The sequence below is a fragment of the Madurella fahalii genome (genome assembly GCF_045866475.1).
Source record: "Madurella fahalii IFM 68171 DNA, scaffold_3, whole genome shotgun sequence".
In the NCBI taxonomy this organism is placed as follows: domain Eukaryota; kingdom Fungi; phylum Ascomycota; class Sordariomycetes; order Sordariales; genus Madurella; species Madurella fahalii.
The window spans coordinates 2,675,228-2,693,334 of record NW_027263973.1 but is presented as its reverse complement, the minus strand read 5'-3'; the positions used below and the strand labels follow the sequence as shown (position 1 = coordinate 2,693,334).

Genomic DNA, 18,107 nt, shown 5'->3' with positions numbered 1-18,107 from the left:
TCGGTCCGGATGAGCTCCTTGGGTTGACATGCTTAGAATCCGACAACTAGTAGGGCTGTGTTGCCGCTATGCAACAATACCCCCCTCGTATGCTAGCTCAAAACAACACCAGCAGTGAGTTATTAGTTTGTAGTTACTGTAGTCTAGGTAAATACTACATATCCAGGTGGTTGGAAATGGAGCCGCCACACATCAACCCAACGTTAGAGCAACCCGGGCCGACCCTATATCTACACACAGGTTCCTGTAGTTCCGGGTGCGGAAAATATGTCTACTATGCCCCATCGAATAGATGATGGCACACATTGCAGGACGAGGGGTCTGTCTACGTCACCCTCCGAGCCACGAGAAAAGATGGTTCCACTGTGCATGATCAGGCGCCCGGAGTCCGATTCGATTACCAGTTCAGGAACTATCACATCCAATCCTTACGCGTCTGTTAGATACACATCAAGTTACCGTTCCTACCAATCGAGGACCATACACAGCCACCCCCCATCTACTGGCCCGCCGCCCCTTTCCAATGCACTTTGACCCCTCCCCAGCTGTGCTCACTATACTGCTCCTGCACCTTCTGGCACGTCTTGAGGCCCCAATCCGTGACGCCCAGCATCATAGAGCTCTCAAACATGAAGGCGCAGCTCCCTTCGCCTACTTTAGCCGGCTTCAGCTCAGCATTCCTGGCGCCCTCGTAGCTATCCACATCCGGGCCGTGCCCGCTCATGACATTGTGCAGGCTCGCGCCGCCGGGGACGAACCCTCCCTTGCCGCCCTTCTTGGCGTCGTAGCCGCCCTGGATGAGTCCCATGAACTCGCTCATGGTGTTCCGATGGTACCACGGCGGACGGAAGGTGTCCTCCCCGACCAGCCACCTCGGCGGGAAGATGACAAAGTCGGCAACCGACGTCCCCGGGTGGTCCGACGGCGCCGAGAGCACCGTGAAGATGCTCGGGTCCGGGTGGTCGAACGAGACGGTGCCGATGGTGTTGAACCTCCCCAGGTCGTACTTGTAGGGGTAATAATTTCCGTGCCAGGCCACCACGTCGAACGGCGTGTGGCGCTGCGCCGTCCGGAACAGCGCGTTGTTGAACTTGGCCGTGACGGTGTACTCGGCGGGGCCGTCGGCGGCCGTCGCGCCGAACGCGCCGTCGCCCTCGTCGAAGCTCGCCACGGGCGCCTGGAAATCCCTCGCGTTGGCCAGCCCGTTGGACCCGATGGGCCCCAGCTCAGGCAGCACGAACCGGCCCTGGAACAGCTCCAGCGCGTACCCCCGCGCCGGCCCCGCCGGCAGCCGCACTTGGTAGCGCACCCCGCGCGGGATGACGCAGATCTCCATGGGGCGGACGAGCAGCCAGCCCAGCTCGGTGCGGATGTCGAGCACGCCCTCCTGCGGCACGATCAGCAGCTCGCCGTCGGCCGAGTAGAAGGCCTCGCGCTCGTCCATGGACCGGCGGGCGGCGTACACGTAGATGCCGATCCCCTGCTTGAGCGTGGGGTCCCCGGCACCGGCGACCAGCCGCAGGCCCGAGACGAAGTCGTCGTGCTCGGCGTGGTCGAACGGGTCCCACCGCAGCTGGTTCGGGATGTAACGCATCTCCTTCTTCTTCTTTTTCTCCTCCTCCTTCCCTCCACCCGCCGCGCCAAACGCCTCGTCTGGAGCTCTAGTCGGGGCTGGTTCGAACGGCGGGTGGGCGCATGACGGCAGGATGCGGTACAGCCATGTCTGCTTGTTCTCGTGGCGCGGGGCAGTGAAGGCTGTGCCCGAGAGCTTTTCCGCGTAGAGACCTAGCGGGGGCTTCTGAGGTGAGTTCTGGCCGGTGGGGAGGGCGTTGGGGACGGCTTCGGATCTGGTGGTAACCCAGCGGGGTCAGTTGCTGGTTGGAGAGAAGAGAGGACAGGATGAGGGTAAGGGGGTTGCAGCAGCGCACATACTCCATGTAGGAATCGAAGCCGTTTTGGTACTTGTATTTCTCTTTGAAGGCAAAGTTTGTAACGGGCATCTTTGCGGCGCTATCTGCTCTGAAGAGTGGAAACTGATTGGATTCTGATCGGCTCGGTTGGTGAGTTTTCCGAGTCTTGAACGTAGCTCAATCTGGAAGGCCACAGAGCAATTGAGGAACAGGAAAAGGCGCAACGCGCAATAGTAAGAAATCCATTTTATACATGCCAAAGGGTACTCCGATCGGTGGTCGTACTGCCAATTGCAGACCCGCGTGCCGTCATCGCCTGGTGAGGTGTAAGGTCGCACGCGCACTCGCCAATTCCGCGGTGCCGAGGCTGACAAAGTTGGCCGAAGCTAGCCGCCTGTATGCGACCCACACCCTCAACACCGTTGAACTTCTGCAGCCCCACCGCCATAGAATTTGCCTCGTGCTTCAAGGAACTGGCAGAGCCATCGGCCCATGGCTTTACACCATCGAAGTGCAAGAGGCAGCTTAGCAGCGGTGCTTAGGGTGGGTAAAAATCCGGCCCGCTCCGCCGTGTTGGTCGGAGCACCTTAGGTCCACGGCCCGGGTCACTGACCGTTCAACCCCACCAACCCCGCATCGTACACTGTCCAACCGAGCCACCGCTGTCCGAAGACTTGAACGGTTAATGGAACCATCCGCGGTTTAGGTGAGCTTCCAATGCTCCAAATGCATGAACACGGAACTATCATCACAACACAATCGTGGACCCAAGCTAGAGATGCGATGCATTGAATGACGAGCAGAGTAAAGCACCCCCCGCCTTTTCCATCTCGCCCTCTACCAAATGGCACATCTGGCCCTAAAATAACAGCGCTGATGACAACCTGTTGGCCATTAAGAAACAAAGCTTGGTCTCTCCTCCTCCGGTACGCGTCCATCGCCGTAACCCATTCTTCCTAAATTCGTCTTGACAACGGGGAGAGCAGCCAAACGACCGGGACGAGGGGGGTTACAGAGCATCGTCTCTTCATTACTCGTCACCACCCTTCTTCTTCTTCTTGCTGACCATGGGTTGCCCGGCATCTTTCTGCAGGTGCACGATGAGCCGGGTCCATGATTCGTCCTTGTCCCACTCGAAGCCCGCCAGGTACGGCAGATCGAGCTCGTCGTCGGCCTGCAGCAACAAATGGGTTAGTTTGGCCTCGAGGAATTGAACTGACGCGGGTCGCAGGAACGCACCCTCTTCTTGAACTGCTTGTGGATCGCGTCCAGCGCGTCCTTGACCGTGACTCCCTTTAGGTTCCGTGCTGTTACCTCCAACCCGAGCGGGAAATGCAGGTCAATCTTCTTGACCAACGGTGTTGTGAGCGGCTTCTTGAGGATGTCCTTGTCGTCTATTGTCGAAGGCGAGGTGTTAATCTTCCTGCAGGTGGTGTCAGCTGTCCGCGAATCCTTAGGGTAATGGGACCATGGCATCAGGGGAACTTACCATCCCGTCTTTTGCGTCTCCTTGGCAATTTGCAGCTCAATGCCCTGGGCCTCTGCATATTGCAAGCCGAATTAGCGACTGCTGGATATTCCGGGGACACTGAACCCGCTGGGAACAGGGCGATGAAGCGGACTCACCCAGGTCGTTGATGTTCATGACTCCGTTTGCACTCGAGCTTGCCCGCCGGTGCTTGGCATCCTTGGCCTTATCGGGCTCCATGCCTTGGACGGCGGAGTCGACCTTGCTGAGCGGTTCAGACATGTTGAATTGTGTGTTGTGCTGGAGGCGTGCGGATCAGGTGATCGAGGAGTCTCTGCATAGCAAAGCATCGAATGAGCGACCTGTTCGATGACAGATGGAAGGAAAGACAGGAATTGATTCTATCCACCTACCTTCTGAGACCGGGAATGATTCTTTGGACGGAGTGTTGTTTGGCAGCTGACGATGACGGATGTCGTTGGACAAAGGGAGAAGGAGGGGAAGAGGAGACGCGGAGGAGCGGGGGATAGGGGGCCCATTTAGGTGAGGGCAGTGCATTGGCTGTGAGCTGCTGCATCGTTCCTGCCTCGACTGTTTTCGTCAGACCGGGCGGGGTAATTGCCTGGACAGATCACGTTGGCTGGCTCACGGGATCGCGTGACGAGTACATCATGATGGCTACGACATTGCAGGGGCGCCACAGCCTGTCTCGAACAAGAACAGGTACCTGGTCCGAGCGCCCTGCAGTTGCGCTAACAGCCCAGTTCCCAAAGGAATCTGGGGAATATCTGGGGTAAACCAGGGGTCCGACCCACAGGGGTCGACTCACCGCTGCGATTGATGCTGAGCGGGCAGAAGCTATTAACCGATACTTGGTCTGCTTGAAACCGAGGGGATCCTTTCCCGCTTTTCCGCGTCTTCCGGTGGATGAGTTGTTGTTTCGCCGCCAGAGAAAAAGCAAGGGAGAACACCAGGGTAACAAGCGAACATGCCATTGAAGCGGCGCCGGATACTGTGTGGGCCTACACAATCGGTGGAGCTGGAGTGGGGTATCCTGCTCACTGACGTGCGCTGGGGTAGAACCCGTGCCGGGCCCTGGAACGACCAGCCTTGGGATCTCCAAATCGTCCAGCATGAAGTATGAAGCGAGAGGCTCTTAATGTCCGTCTACTCCTTGAGTATCGTTCTTAGGCGAATCCAGGCGCGGGGGTGCCGTCCTGCAATCGACGCATATATTGGGGTCTCCCAGTTGGGTATTGACGTTCTGATTGGTTGGTCCATCCAAAAGCCTGAGCAGCCGACTTCGTAACAGGGGAGTCCGGGAGCGGGGAAGCTCCCTGACACCTGTCGATTGAGCTGGGCGCAGAACTCCGCTGCGGTCAGCACCATCAATTCCGCAACTTCTAGCTCTCGGAAGCGACGAGGCCTGCCCCTGGCGTACCAGACTCCAACCCGTCTCCTAAGACCTTGGTTTCAATGCAAAAGGTTAGAAAGGGGACAGTCAAGCAGGGACGCCTTCTAGCCGCTTCTCCCGGGCTTTGGAATGCTACCCTGCTCCTGGAGTCCTGGGTGGGGTACAATGGTACGTACTGTACAATACACACTTCACACCTGGCCACCCGTGTAAAGTGAACCCACATCCTGTGAGCTTAAGGGCTACATCCATGCTGCTTGCTCTATCTAACGGCCATCAAGGGCCTTGCGTATCTCGTTGGATGGGCTCAACGTGAAATCGAAAAGACACCGGATAATACCATAGCTACAGCGTGGGGCCAAATGCTGCGATGGAATGACGCTTGTCGGATGTCCGAGGCCCATAGTTCAGGCAGCCCGTACGTTGCCCAACTACTAGTCGGGCTTCTTGCAAGATTCGACTACTCTCTGTTTTTTACCACTCAGTTTAGAACCACAGTTGGCAATCCGCCCAAGTATTTAACGCAGATCGATTTCTTGCCTCGAATGCCATGGCGGACACTTCCAGAAACATTGCTACTGTCGACAGAGCCTCGTACGATTATGTCTTCGAGGAAAACGTGAACGTTCCCTTGCAGACGGGTAAGGGATTGGTACGATGCAACGTTTACCGGCCAAAACATTCCGCTCGCGTCCCTGTGCTCGTCACGTACGGCCCGTACGGAAAGGACATCCACTATAGTGTGTATGCTAACCAACCGCCGGCCACAATTGACGGCCTAATTACTAACTAGTACTCCAGATTTCATGCCAAGTCGTTCTCGGAAGTCAACCCCCAACACAAATCCGCTCACTCGGCGTGGGAGACACCCGACCCAGCCTTCTGGGCCCGCCATGGCTACGCGGTCGTGCGTGCTGATGAACTAGGCACCGGCCAGTCGCCAGGCATCCTGGACACCATGTCGCGTGACACTAGCGAAGCCTTCTGCGACCTCATCGAGTGGACCGCCGAGCAGCCCTGGTCTTCCGGCAAGGTCGGCCTGCTGGGTATCAGTTACTATGCCGGCAGTCAGTGGCGCGTGGCAGCCCGAAAGCCAAGGGGCCTCGCGGCCATGGTCCCGTGGGAGGGCATGTCGGACTACTACAGAGATCGATGCCGTCATGGGGGCATCCTTTCCAACGCCTTCATCCGGTTCTGGTGGGACCGACAGGTCGTCAGCAATCAGTACGGTTTACCGGGTCGTGCCGCTCGGGGTTGGGGCCGAGACACAATCGAGGGGGATTTGCCCGAAGATGTGCTGGTAGCAAGTAGAAGAGACCAGAATGCGGATAACAAGGTGAACCGGTTCCGGGACCAGGAGTATTATGCTTCCAAGGAGTATGACATGGGCGACATCGAGGTGCCACTGCTATCCGTAGGCAACTGGGGTGGCATCTTGCTCCACTTACGGGGAAATATCCAGGGTTTCCTGCATTCCGGATCCAAATTCAAATACCTCCGCATGGTAACGGGGCGACACGATCTCCCTTTCTACTACGAGGACGAGGTTGAGATTCAACGTAGCTTCTTGGACGCCTTCCTGAAGGGCGACGACCGCCTGGGGTGGACCCAAGAGGGCAAAGTAGCCCCCGTGAATCTCATCATTCGTCGAGGCGATGCTGGCTACAATGACGCTCAGAAGGAAAGAGAGATGTTTCCAAGGCGGGAGGAACTAGAATGGCCGCCCGCCCGGACACGGTATACCAAATTCTTCCTTACCCCTGACCTAGGCTTGACAACGGACGAAGAGGAAGCATTGAAAGCGGTTAACCGAAGGAAATTATCCTATCGCGCCCTCGGCACGATCAATGACCAGCAGTGTCTACGATTTGCAACCCGTCCATTCGACGCCGAGACCGAGATCACGGGCCACATCGTAGCGCACCTTAACGTCTCAGTGAGTCCCGATCGAGGCGGGCCGACGCCCAGCGACATCGATTTATTCGTTACGCTCCGTCATCTGAACGCAGACGGCAACGAAGTCTTTTATACCGGCACGGCAGGAGACCCGGTCCCTCTCACGAAGGGATGGCTGAGGGTTTCGTTGAGGAAGGTCAATAAGCAGCATCCCAAGCACCGCGAGTGGCTGCCCCACCGTGACTACACGAGCAGGGACGTGTTACCGGTGATTCAAGGTGAGGTGTATGCCGTCGACGTCGAGGTTTGGCCGACCTGTGTCGTTGTCGAAAAAGGGGGCATGTTGGTGTTCGAGGTGGCCTCGGGGGACACTCAGGGGTCGGGGATTTTCCTCCACGATGACCCCATTGACAGGTGAATTCTCTTACTTCCGTTCCGTGCGTACACCGAATGCGTTACCACTTTGCTAACACGGTTCTATCTGCAGGTCCCCTGATGTGTTCCAGGGGATGAACCACATCAACTTTGGGGAGCAATTCCCCAACTACCTTGTGCTTCCCGTCATCCCTAGCCGACAGAAATAGGACAGTCACTCAGGGTAGTCAATGCGAACCGACAATCCGATCCGATGTAATGCATTACAATAACGCGGCTACTCCATGACTCTCACCTACCCTTGGCCCGGCGAACGTCGTCGAGCCGCCGGAGTCCCCGATCATTACTCATCCATTCATTCCCACAACATGCCATCATTCCATCATGCCATCATACCGTGACGAACCTAGCCCATGCAAACCCCACAAAAGCCTCCCCGAACTCCCCCAAATGCCAATGCGAATGCGAATGCGAATGTTCCCAGCCGGCCGCTATGCGATAGAAAAAAGCATCCAATCACCATCATCATCACCATCCTCATCACTCACCACGGCCATGGCCATCACCACAACCACCACACTCGGCCCGTTGCAACTCTCGTCCCCGTCCCAGGTCATAGCAGTATATTCCCATGCCCCACATCTGCGGCGGGGCCCATCCTGCTCCGGGCGCGGTGAGTGAGTGCCCACCGCGACGAGACGGCGCCGACCAGCCCGCGGACGGCGACGCCCAGGACCATGAGGGCCTCGAGGCTGAGGAGGCCGATCCAGATACCGTTGAGGAGCTTGTCTTCGTCGCTGGAGAGGATGGCGCTGATGTTGAGCATTTTTGGTTTCAAGAGCCTTTTTTTTTTTCTCTCTTTCGCGAAGAGATTCTCGGTCTGCGGGAAATAGCGGAGGGGCGTTAGTGTTGCATTTTGTGTTGTCTTTGCAGCGGTGTAGGGGCACCCACTTTTCTATCGTGTTCGGAATTTTCTTCTTTTTGTTTTTTTTTTTTTTTTTTCTCTCTATAACAATTGAAGACACCGGGAATTATATGGCTCGGCAAATTATTACGGCCCCAGCATTATAGTAGTAACTTAGGATGCGGGATGTTAAAGAAGTGAGGAAGTGCAGTGCTGGATTTATGCGAGGGGTTGGTGCAGAAAGGCGGTGGTGTTGGCAAACAATCCCCGCGTCCCAAAGCCGGCGAGACCAACTTGAAGTGCGGTGAAGCCCGAGAAGTGGAGGAGCAGGACAGGGTGGATATACACCGCCATTGACAACTGTCGACAGTGAGGGGGGAGGAAATGGAGCGGTGCGAAAACGAGAACATGGAAGAGAACACGTTGAAATAATAATGCCCGCCAAATGGGTGTGTAGTAAAGTGGTGCAGCAGAGTTGGAAATATTGAATTGCTCTGCAAAACAGATTGCGGCACATCTCAACCCCCGCACTGCGCAGTGCCGCATCCGGCGGACAAGCTGACATGGAAACGCCCGACTAAGGCGGCTCAACTTACCCCAGGGCCTTGGGTTGTGTCACGGTCGGGTTGTGGCCACCATGGCCATTTTACCCGATTTGGGGTTTTAATATGGGTGTCATGACATTTCGGTACTCGAGTCGTCTTCGGGTCGGGATATGGCCTTGGCACTTAGGTCATCTGGGAGATTCTATTTTTGTCTTCGTGGGAACCACTTCACATCTCCTTAGAGGCTGCGACGGAGCCAGTGTCGTAGTCCCTGGCCTTTTCTGGCTTCTACCCGAGCTCGAATTGCGAGACGGCGAAATCGCACCACAGAGGTGCCCATGTGGGCCACTGACTGCTGGCTTCTGGGCAAAGGTAAGGTAATTGAGTTATTAATACATGAAATAAGATGACTGAAGAAGGAGCAAGGCCGAGAAAGATCTATGAACCGTCAGGTAATGACATCTACGATAGTGTAATGCTCCTCCGCTGTTGAGCTCCCGTCGAGAATGTCTTCCAGTAGAACCTCTGACGAAGCACCAGATAATTACCATAGTCAAAAACTGGCTCCTCCGAACATGAACGGGGTTTACCATCTTCACACAATCGACCTTCTTCCCTTCTTGGATTTGTTATCACCCATATGCTACCCTGGGTTTATAACCTTCATTGAAAGGATCAGTTTCTAGCGATGATTACGTCTGTTCACCGTGGCCATATCCTCAAGCCATTCTAAGGCCCGATCGAAGCACCTTTCCATATTTAACCAACATTTATGCCACACCGCTGTCAACTTCGGGTTGTGAATACTTAGACTCCTTGCGTTACGTTTCAGTACTCCATGAAGGCATCCCGAGTATTCCACTACAATGTCCTAGTCCCCTCCGTCTTCTTAGTGCCGAGACCACCGTCACTACCGAGGGAATGGGCCATAGACTGTCCACAGCAACAGAAGCCGTCCCGCCGCAAGACACATCTACTTTTCTGCTCCTTGCTGTTTTCTCCATCCAATTCTGTACCTCACTACGACTACTAGCATCAACTCCAGATGGCTTCCATCGGCAGTATCACTGCCGCTGCGGCTACCGCTCGAGCCGACACGACGTTAGCGCTAGCCAACTTCAATTTTGAAGTAAACTTGTTCACCAAAAGGGTTGCGCCTCCTGCCGAGTATGAGGGTGTGGGAAAGCACTTAGCTCCGCTACGTCTCAAGGAAGCCCAGGACGGAACGCAACACGCAACCGCTAGGAAACTCGGGTTGCTCTTCCACGGCCTCCTGCCAAATACGCCCGAGCTTATCAAGGCGTATGGGACCAGGGCTTCAGAGATCGCCAGAAGTGCCCGCGCGAACCCGGTCAACGAGGCCTCCTCTTATGGGCCCTTTGCGAATCGCGTCGGGACAGACGCGACAGCGCTGTGGGCAGCAGCAACTTCCGGGCGGGCCGCCATCCAATGTCACTTACTGGTATGCATGTTGGCGAGGATCTGGGATGGGCCAGAGGCCACGTCGTTATGGGTCGAGATTATACTCCGTCGCAAGATAGAGCTCGCGGCTAAGCTTGAAGCCGAAGGTGAACTTAGCACCGACCTCACCCTCGCCGCATCCCAACAATTTCCACGGGCGGACCTGGCCGATTGGGATGCGAGCTGCCGCTCTTGGTTGCGAGTGGCCGATTCGGTCAACTCCACACGGCAAACGAAGCTCCGTCTCATCGTCGACAACCTTGACCTCTCGGTAAACAACAAACCAGACACCTACGATAGCGTTATAACCGCCTGGACAACTGCCATGGCGGAAATGGAGAAGCTGTTGAACGGCATCCCTCGGCCTGTCCAAGGAGGTGAGATCTGTCTCGGCTTGATGGCTTGGCACCTCTATCCAGATTTGCAATGCCTGTTGGCCTAAGATCCCCGGGTAGAGCTCGCAGATCCGCTCTTGTCTGGAAAAGGTATACTCACAATAGGGCTGGAACCCTCCCAAGGGGAGGAACGTCGGGCTGTCTACTGGATGCTACCTCTAGCCCATCTTCGGTACTATGGGCTCCCTGTCACACGGTTTCGTTCCACAAGGACATCGGACCAAGACCGGATTACCGTCGACGAGCTTCTATTTGCGTGGTTTTGCTCATACATCAAAGCATGGGATAATGGTTCAGACGTCACAACTGAGGAGGTTGTTCGCTACGTGGGGGACGTCGCCCTTAAGATGCATGAGGCTCTGCATGGTCTAGCATCAAAGGAAGAGATCACCAGCCCGCCACGTCGCAACCCAAACGCTTCCAACGAACCGTACTCGTGGCTTCTTTTGCTGTCACAGGTAGCTCAGAAATGGGCTCCGTTACTGGACCAACCGAGAGCACGAACCTTGAGAACCTTAGGGCGCAACTTCTGCAAGCCAGTCGCTGCGCCGTTCCAGAACCTCTTCACCGTCGACGCGTACATGGATGTTGCCATGGAGCTGGAGGACAAGATCCGTCTCCTTCGGGAGATAGCGGCAAAGCTTGACGCTCAAGAAAACTTGTACCGCGACTACAGGTACTTGATTATCTACGATTGCGAGTATCAAGCACCTCACGGCATCAAGGGCGGTGTCGAATTTGCCACTGCGTGTCCTGAGTTTGGGATTGTTCGAGGTGTTGTGGACACAGCTCAACCCAGAGCACACCGGCGTTGGCTCCTTTGGACGAAAGACGGCAGCGAAAGTTCCAGAATCAAGCAGCTCCATGACAGTGGTGAGGAGGTAAACCACCACTGGAACTCCTACCCACAGTTCATCATCAAGCCGAACATTGGCCCGTGCTACTACACTAGTAATCAGCCGACGGTCCTGATTGCTCACGGTACACGTAGTCGCCGTGCTAATCATTACAGGGCTCGGTATAATATGCCCCCGCGGGATCAAGCGGAGATTCATATGAGAACCTCCCAACGCGATGAATTCAGTTACGACGTCATTTACGGCGAGTGGCCAGCCCGCCGAAACGGGATTGCCCTGCTTCGAAGGCAAGATATGTCTCAGAACGTCATTGTTCAGGGAACCACGGAGTCTTCGCGCAAAGCCCCAGAACCTACATATGTTTTATCCACGAAGCTCATGAGCCTTTTCCGTCCAGACTTGGTCAGATTTGACCAGGTAGCCCTGGCGCTACGTAGGAACCACAAAGCGAGCAATTATCTGATCGGAATGACGTTTATAAACGAGCTCTACAAAGATATGCTTGACGCCACCGTCGATGTCCGGGCGGCCAAAGTTGACCTTAGTAAGGCCCATTGGGTGACCTCCGCAGTGGCGCAACATATGTCCAACTTTTCCATCGACGACCTGGCGGCCGAATCCGGTATTGACGGGGCCCCTTCCGTAGGCTCCGCAACAACGCGGCGAGCCTATGTGCCTCAGCCAGGGTTATTGTGCGACGACTCGGTCCTTGCACTCTCGCCCAGGACCACTGACACGGCTACATGCTTCGTATGCATCGCCATGCTAGAAACCGGGAGCTTCAATATCTCGCCGTCCGAGTTATCCTCCGTGTTCGCATTATGCGCAGCAAACTCCATGTACATCGCATCATCCCTCCTTCGTGACCCGGCCCAGTCTCAAGAGACGGGAAGGGGCCGCATCACCCGAGTTACCAGCAATATAGGGAGTGCTGGAATGGTATTCATGATCCCCCCTCCGACTCCAATCATCCATAACTACGATTTGGACGACTGGTATCAGTACAATCACTGCCCTTTGGATGGCGTTCTCGAAGACTGCTTTGGCGGCACGAGCCTCCATCTCTCATTCACCGAGTGGACACAGCCTCTGACCACCGGGGCCACCGGCGGCAGAGACGTCGAGGCCTACTTTCTCGAGACACTCATCTCGGTCTACTACCGTGACACGTGGATCGGCGACCTTGACATCCTGTCGGCGTTTAAGAGCAGAAGATTTCTGAAGCCGCTCCCTACGAATGCCCCGACTTGCAGCTGTCCAAAGACGCCTGATGTGCGGACTGACAGCAGCCATCGTGCGAGGTAGTTGGGTCTGAAACTGATCTCCATCGATAACTTTGCCGAGATGCTAGTCGCTCCGAAGGGGCCCGGAATCATTAGGGCGGAGGGGAACTGGCAAGCGCGGCTCGCTGCGGCATCTCTTTGCATCGCGAAAGGGCATCCTCTCAGTTGTCAATATTACGCCCAACATAGCCACCAACAATTGTTGCTGTCGGAATAGTCAGGAATAGTTACAGAATAGTGTTATTAGAACATAGTGGTCCGGTCTGCCAGTAGTGTTTTCTGAGCTGCAATGGCTGCTGGGACATGCCCACTTAATTATCTATTTCTGTACCACCACACGCTGTTCTGCACTCACAGACTTAACCGGCCTCTGCTGCGCGTCTATACCCTCCCATTATGGAGAAGTGCTAGCTGCGGCCACTACCTGCTGGCTTCTGAACGCATCATAGGGTACTTTGCATAAGATGCTTGGCGAAGGAGCACACCTGGGTTTCCTTGGTGTTGCCTACGCATGAATCCCCTCGTAACAAAGTATCTTACGTATATGAAAAGTTATTACCATCATTTCCAAGCGGCCCCTTGTGCTGCTGAGTGCTAATAGGTACTGTATAATGCCGGAGGAACACGGCTCACAACCTCCCTCCCGCAGTACGAGCCCTCCCCCGGGGCGAGCTCAACTTTCTTCCCTTGTGGGTTTACGTATGGGATGACCTCGCAACCCCCTAGTCAATCGTTCCACTCCTCGGCGTTTTGCGACTCCATCTTACATCGAGTCATACCCGCAAGTTATTAACAATCCTTCGCAAATCTTCTCATAAGCTCCGAGGCACAAGTTGTTTCCGAATTCCAGCCCCACCCCAGAGTTTATGCCGGAGTGCGTGATGCTAACTGGACGGCCAAAAACCGAAGCAAGTCGGCTGCCACTCGACTTCCGAGGCCCTTCGGAGAATATAACGGCCAAGAAGGATCAACCCCTACCAATCGTATACACCGGGATGCAAGGGACTGGCGGCACAAGGGAACTAGAACGGATTTGCTAAAACTACCTAGTTCCGAGGCTGCCGGCATTCCTGTTCTCAGTAGTTGACGTCGTACACAAAGGTCGAGCAAGTACTATTTATACCGCGGGCAAGCTCTGTCATCCTCGATGAAGAAACGACTCTCAGAGACATACGGTCAATCCCCATCCAGCTTCGGAAAATGGTTTGCATCAGATTCGCCTATCTCGGCCTTGCGGCAAGCTCCCTCGTCTCGCTGGCACTCGCCAAGCCGTTACCCTGGACCAGGCCAGACGGCAACGACCGCGGGTCCCGGCGCACGATCGCGGGCGTCTCGGTCATCTACACGCCCGTGGTGCGCGACGCGCAGCGGTTCGCGCGGGAGCACAGCGACGAGGCGCTGTACAAGCACCTCATGCGCTCGTGGCTGTTCGGGGCGCTGGCGCTGCGGCACAACGACACGCTGCAGGGGCTGGTCGACGAGGAGGTGCACGCGGTGGCCGCGCTCCTGCACGACCTCGGCTTCGAGCGGACGCCCGGCTCGGCCATCGTCAGCGCCGACCGCCGCTTCGAGGTGGACGGCGCCATCGCCTCGCGCGCCTTCCTCCGCGCCCACCCGGACGGCAGGCGCTGGGAGGAGCGTCGCGTGCAGCTCGTCTGGGACGCCATCGCGCTGCACGCCGAGAGCAAGATCGCGTACTTCAAGGAGCCAGAGGTCGAGGCCGTTGCGAGGGCGATTGCGTTGGACTTCTCCGGGCCCGGTCTTGGTATCACCGAGCCTGAGTATGCCGCCGTCCTGGCCGAGTTCCCGCAGGACGACCTGATCGAGAATGTCAGGAGTACAATGACGTGGCTCTGTTCAACGAAGCCTAGCACTACATATGGTGAGTTTGTCTTGCACCCCAGGCCCGTGTACCAAGTGTATTCGTGGTAGTGCTGATGGACGAGTCGGTAGATACCTGGATGCAGGGATATGGGGAACGCTTGGTCGAGGGCTACTCTGCGGAGGGACATCGGGTCGTCGACGCGATCCTTGGGCCGGAATAAGCTCTTCATGAAGCTCGTGATGGCGGTTCTGTGGACTCGTGGTCAAACAGCGTACGAAGTAGAGCGTTAATTAGTGCAGGGACACTACTTTAGGAACCCGTGGAATGGTAAAATTGGCCGGTACTAGCCCGGCGTCCCTGTCCGCAACTGTTATTGCTCTATAGGCAACATAACGATTACGCGAATTTTGTAAATGATGCAATGGAGCGCGAAAACCTCAGCCCGGCCGTGCAGATGCAGTGAATTTCGCCCATTATACAGTTGTCACAAAATTTAGACTCCGGCCAGGTAGCATATCCACTCTTCATCAATGGCTTAGCCTTAAAATCAAAAGTCTAAGCTTCCACCATCGCGGGCTGAATAAGATCACAGATGTAATGGGTACGGTAGGTTATGATTATACCATAAATACCACCTTTGAGAAGAATAATTTACCTCAAACTCTCACACTCTTCGGAAAGGCGGAAAGGCGGTCGGGCACAAGAGCGCACTGGCTCAGGTTCACCGCTTGTAGCTGCGGCGGGATTGGTTGTGAGTTGATGCACCCTAGGCTGGGTCTCCTGTAGATCCTCTTGGGGTTGAAACAACCCGTCTAAAGTATAGCAACTACAAGTATGGTCTCTGAAAAGAGCATACTGTAGATGGCCGAATTGGGGATCTTGTTGAGGTTCTCTTGGCCCGAACAACGAGGAACTGAGTGGGTTTTTATTTGCCCGAATGCGACTGGGAAATGGAAATTCGCTGTACGGGGATTCGGAGCATTAGATCTGCTTCATATATGGAAACTGAAGAGAATGATGAGCGTGATCAGATCACTCCCATCACTGATTAAGGTAATGTACAGTTCACCATCGTCATTATCGTATCGCCGTTGGTACCTATTCTGAATGTACCATCTCCATCTCTTAGTTGCAGGTTGGGAGGGGCGCAACTTTACCAGCCTTCTAATGCTAGTAATAAAGTGATAAATACTGAGGGGAAAGCCCTTTCCAACACGATACCCCGCGTCGATGAATCCCGTGAGATTACTGACCACTGGGTGCTCGGACTTGCTCCATACCGCTCGGACTAATTCGGCCATATTCAGGCTCAGCTACCACCCTTCCAAATAGAGAGACGACTACTAACATCTCGGGGTACTACTATATTTCTCATAAGTAATCTTCGAATCCTTGGTTGTTTTGCCAGCTGACGTTGCGTATTGCAAACCCCAAGCGTAGCTCTACGACGGTTAATGGCCAAACTACCTAATTAAGTTGAATGGCTGCCTCGGACGTTAATACGAGTCCTCTGAGGGTAGAAGAACGGAATGAAAGCCAGTGCCCTGGCGGCCCGCTCGTTAGCTTTGGACTTCCGAACCTTGAATAAGTATGCAGTGTATGCTGCAATGGTCTCCCCACCTGCCCGTTTCGTCTCCCAGGATCCTACGGAGCGATACTTTCTGCCAGGCGAGTAATTGCCGATTAGAATTGATAACTTAACCGGCACTAAGAGTTGCGCTGGAGGGACGTTAATATTTTTTGAGTGCACTGGTGACGGACACGGCAGCTTTGGCTACCGCTACACCGGGTTTCGTGCTGGGCGCTGTGATGTCTACTCCCGCGGAGCAGAGCGGAGAGTTTACCTCCGAACCTCAAGCCGCTGTAATGTGCTGCAATATGGTATTTGCAAGGATAGTACTCGAGGACTACGTTAAAAGCTGTGTCTAGAAGCGGGTTTTGCCTCGACATAACAACTCGTGGGACACAAGTAGCAAGCGATTAATACTGGTCGCTCTTGAATTCTGATTGTTATCTCCTGACGTCGGCATAACTTTGACTACGCTTTTCAGCCAATGATCGCCATGAAAGACTTACTACTATTGTTGCAGGCCGGCCTTTTGTTCCTTGCTCAGGTTCGAGCGCACGGCGGGATTTACAACTACACCATTGATGGTGTTGACTATGCTGGGTGAGAATAACGGCTTCAACGGCCGGCGCTGCCTCCAGGGTTCAGGTTATTTCTAATCACGTCCCAAGACATTACCCATGGGCCGCGGAGGAGGGTCAGCAAAGCATCCAGCGGCGTTGGTGGCCCGACCCCATCTACGGTGTGCGCCACCCTTACCTTGCGTGCAATCGGGGCAATCCCCTCGCTACCCTGCTTCCGACAATGCATGCGCCCGTCCGCGCCGGTTCGACCGTCACGGTGGGCTACATCGCGCCCGAGTGCCCGCTCAACGCCATCAATCCGACGACCCCGTCGGTGCCCGGCGACCCACCCCAGCCGATGTCATGCCACGGACCCACGTACACGTGGGTGCACGCCGCGGGCCCGCTGCTCGCCTATATGGCGGCCTGCAACGGGCCGTGCGACAAGTTCCAACCCGAGGGCGAGAAGGTGTGGTTCAAGATCTACGAGACCGCCCTGGTGCCCGAAGAGGAACGCGTGGGTATGGCCATCAGCTCGTCGCTGGCGTGGCACCAGTATAAGATGATCCTCCAGGATGGCCGGTGGGACCTGACGACCCCCCGTAACCTCAAGGCCGGTAACTACCTCCTCCGCCACGAGATCATCATGATCGGCAGCAGCGAGCCCGTGCAGATGTACCCGCACTGCGCGCAGCTGACGGTGACGGGCGGCGGCGACAGACTTCCGCCTGTCGGATCCGATTACCTTGTCGCTTTCCCCGGCGCGTACTCGGAAAAGGGTAAGCCCTGCCTGTCCTTAGTCCCCGAAATAATAGACAATATCATTTGCTGACATGATTGCTCCGCAATCAACGTAGACACCGGAATCGCCATCGCCAAGGACATTTACCACGTTGCCGTCGGGCATGTGACTTATGTAAGCTGGCGCCCATGCTACAAGCCTCTGAATGGGCAGTTGGATATTCTAACTTGAATAGAATTACACGATTCCCGGTCCGAAGCTCTGGACGGGCGAAGAGTAGGGCTGGATTTCACGTAGCCAGACTCTCTCTTCGGTCCATCCATTTTCATCCATCGTCCGATCCTTTGCACAGAGGCCAATAGGCTAGGTATGGATAGCAGTTAGGAGAGTCTCCGAGAGACACGGGAACGAACAGGCGAAGGGGCTATTGCCCCTAGCAAAGCCCCAAACCCTGGACAGCACGGGCATGAAGGGGGGGCCTTGCTAGACAGAGGGTGTGCTGGGGAGAATTATGAAATGGAGCTGCCGCAATATCTGTGAATGACTATTCTCATCGAATGGTGACTCGACTCCAAGTCTGAAGCATTTGATCCGTTACCTCCGATTGTACGGGCACCGGGCTTGTGTCGGTTTGTCTAGGCTACTCTGGCGGAACTTTGAAGAGTAACAGTGACTCGATAGGACGCTATTGAGGGCGTACTTGAGACCGTCATAGCCCGCGCTATCTGAGATCAGTGGCTCCGACAGGAGGGTTAAATACGGCAGCATTCTGCAACGGACTCGTTTTCATATCTTACTAGTAATTCCCTAGTACTACAACTAACTCGTCCCATAAATAACCAAATTCCCAACAGCGCCCTTGGTAAGGCGGCAAGCCCCTTAGGCTAGATGTAAACGTGTTG

The 18,107-nt window shown here is 55.3% G+C and overlaps 7 protein-coding genes across 7 annotated transcripts; 4 read left to right on the top strand and 3 right to left on the bottom strand.

Annotated features, from left to right (window-relative positions):
* Window positions 1-499: 499 nt before the first annotated feature.
* Window positions 500-2,000, bottom strand: MFIFM68171_06263 (uncharacterized protein; the record flags this gene model as incomplete). Its single annotated transcript, XM_071061683.1, has 2 exons — window positions 500-1,847; window positions 1,933-2,000. The coding sequence occupies 2 exons, from the start codon at window positions 1,998-2,000 to the stop codon at window positions 500-502; spliced, it is 1,416 nt and encodes a 471-aa protein (XP_070917784.1).
* Window positions 2,001-2,940: 940 nt separating this feature from the next.
* MFIFM68171_06262 (uncharacterized protein) lies at window positions 2,941-3,660 on the bottom strand (the record flags this gene model as incomplete). The annotated part of the gene is made up of 4 exons (XM_071061682.1): window positions 2,941-3,084; window positions 3,150-3,333; window positions 3,400-3,451; window positions 3,537-3,660. 4 exons carry the CDS (start codon window positions 3,658-3,660, stop codon window positions 2,941-2,943), a joined length of 504 nt encoding a protein of 167 aa, XP_070917783.1.
* Window positions 3,661-5,342: 1,682 nt separating this feature from the next.
* On the top strand, window positions 5,343-7,272 carry MFIFM68171_06261 (uncharacterized protein; the record flags this gene model as incomplete). The annotated part of the gene is made up of 3 exons (XM_071061681.1): window positions 5,343-5,536; window positions 5,594-7,102; window positions 7,176-7,272. The coding sequence occupies 3 exons, from the start codon at window positions 5,343-5,345 to the stop codon at window positions 7,270-7,272; spliced, it is 1,800 nt and encodes a 599-aa protein (XP_070917782.1).
* Window positions 7,273-7,676: 404 nt separating this feature from the next.
* On the bottom strand, window positions 7,677-7,889 carry MFIFM68171_06260 (uncharacterized protein; the record flags this gene model as incomplete). The annotated part of the gene is made up of 1 exon (XM_071061680.1): window positions 7,677-7,889. One exon carries the CDS (start codon window positions 7,887-7,889, stop codon window positions 7,677-7,679), a length of 213 nt encoding a protein of 70 aa, XP_070917781.1.
* A 1,668-nt stretch (window positions 7,890-9,557) lies between these two features.
* On the top strand, window positions 9,558-12,530 carry MFIFM68171_06259 (uncharacterized protein; the record flags this gene model as incomplete). Its single annotated transcript, XM_071061679.1, has 2 exons — window positions 9,558-10,350; window positions 10,666-12,530. 2 exons carry the CDS (start codon window positions 9,558-9,560, stop codon window positions 12,528-12,530), a joined length of 2,658 nt encoding a protein of 885 aa, XP_070917780.1.
* A 1,178-nt stretch (window positions 12,531-13,708) lies between these two features.
* On the top strand, window positions 13,709-14,553 carry MFIFM68171_06258 (HD domain-containing protein; the record flags this gene model as incomplete). The annotated part of the gene is made up of 2 exons (XM_071061678.1): window positions 13,709-14,390; window positions 14,462-14,553. The coding sequence occupies 2 exons, from the start codon at window positions 13,709-13,711 to the stop codon at window positions 14,551-14,553; spliced, it is 774 nt and encodes a 257-aa protein (XP_070917779.1).
* Window positions 14,554-16,396: 1,843 nt separating this feature from the next.
* Window positions 16,397-17,485, top strand: MFIFM68171_06257 (Auxiliary Activity family 9 catalytic domain-containing protein; the record flags this gene model as incomplete). Its single annotated transcript, XM_071061677.1, has 4 exons — window positions 16,397-16,503; window positions 16,572-17,242; window positions 17,321-17,379; window positions 17,441-17,485. The coding sequence occupies 4 exons, from the start codon at window positions 16,397-16,399 to the stop codon at window positions 17,483-17,485; spliced, it is 882 nt and encodes a 293-aa protein (XP_070917778.1).
* Window positions 17,486-18,107: the final 622 nt, after the last annotated feature.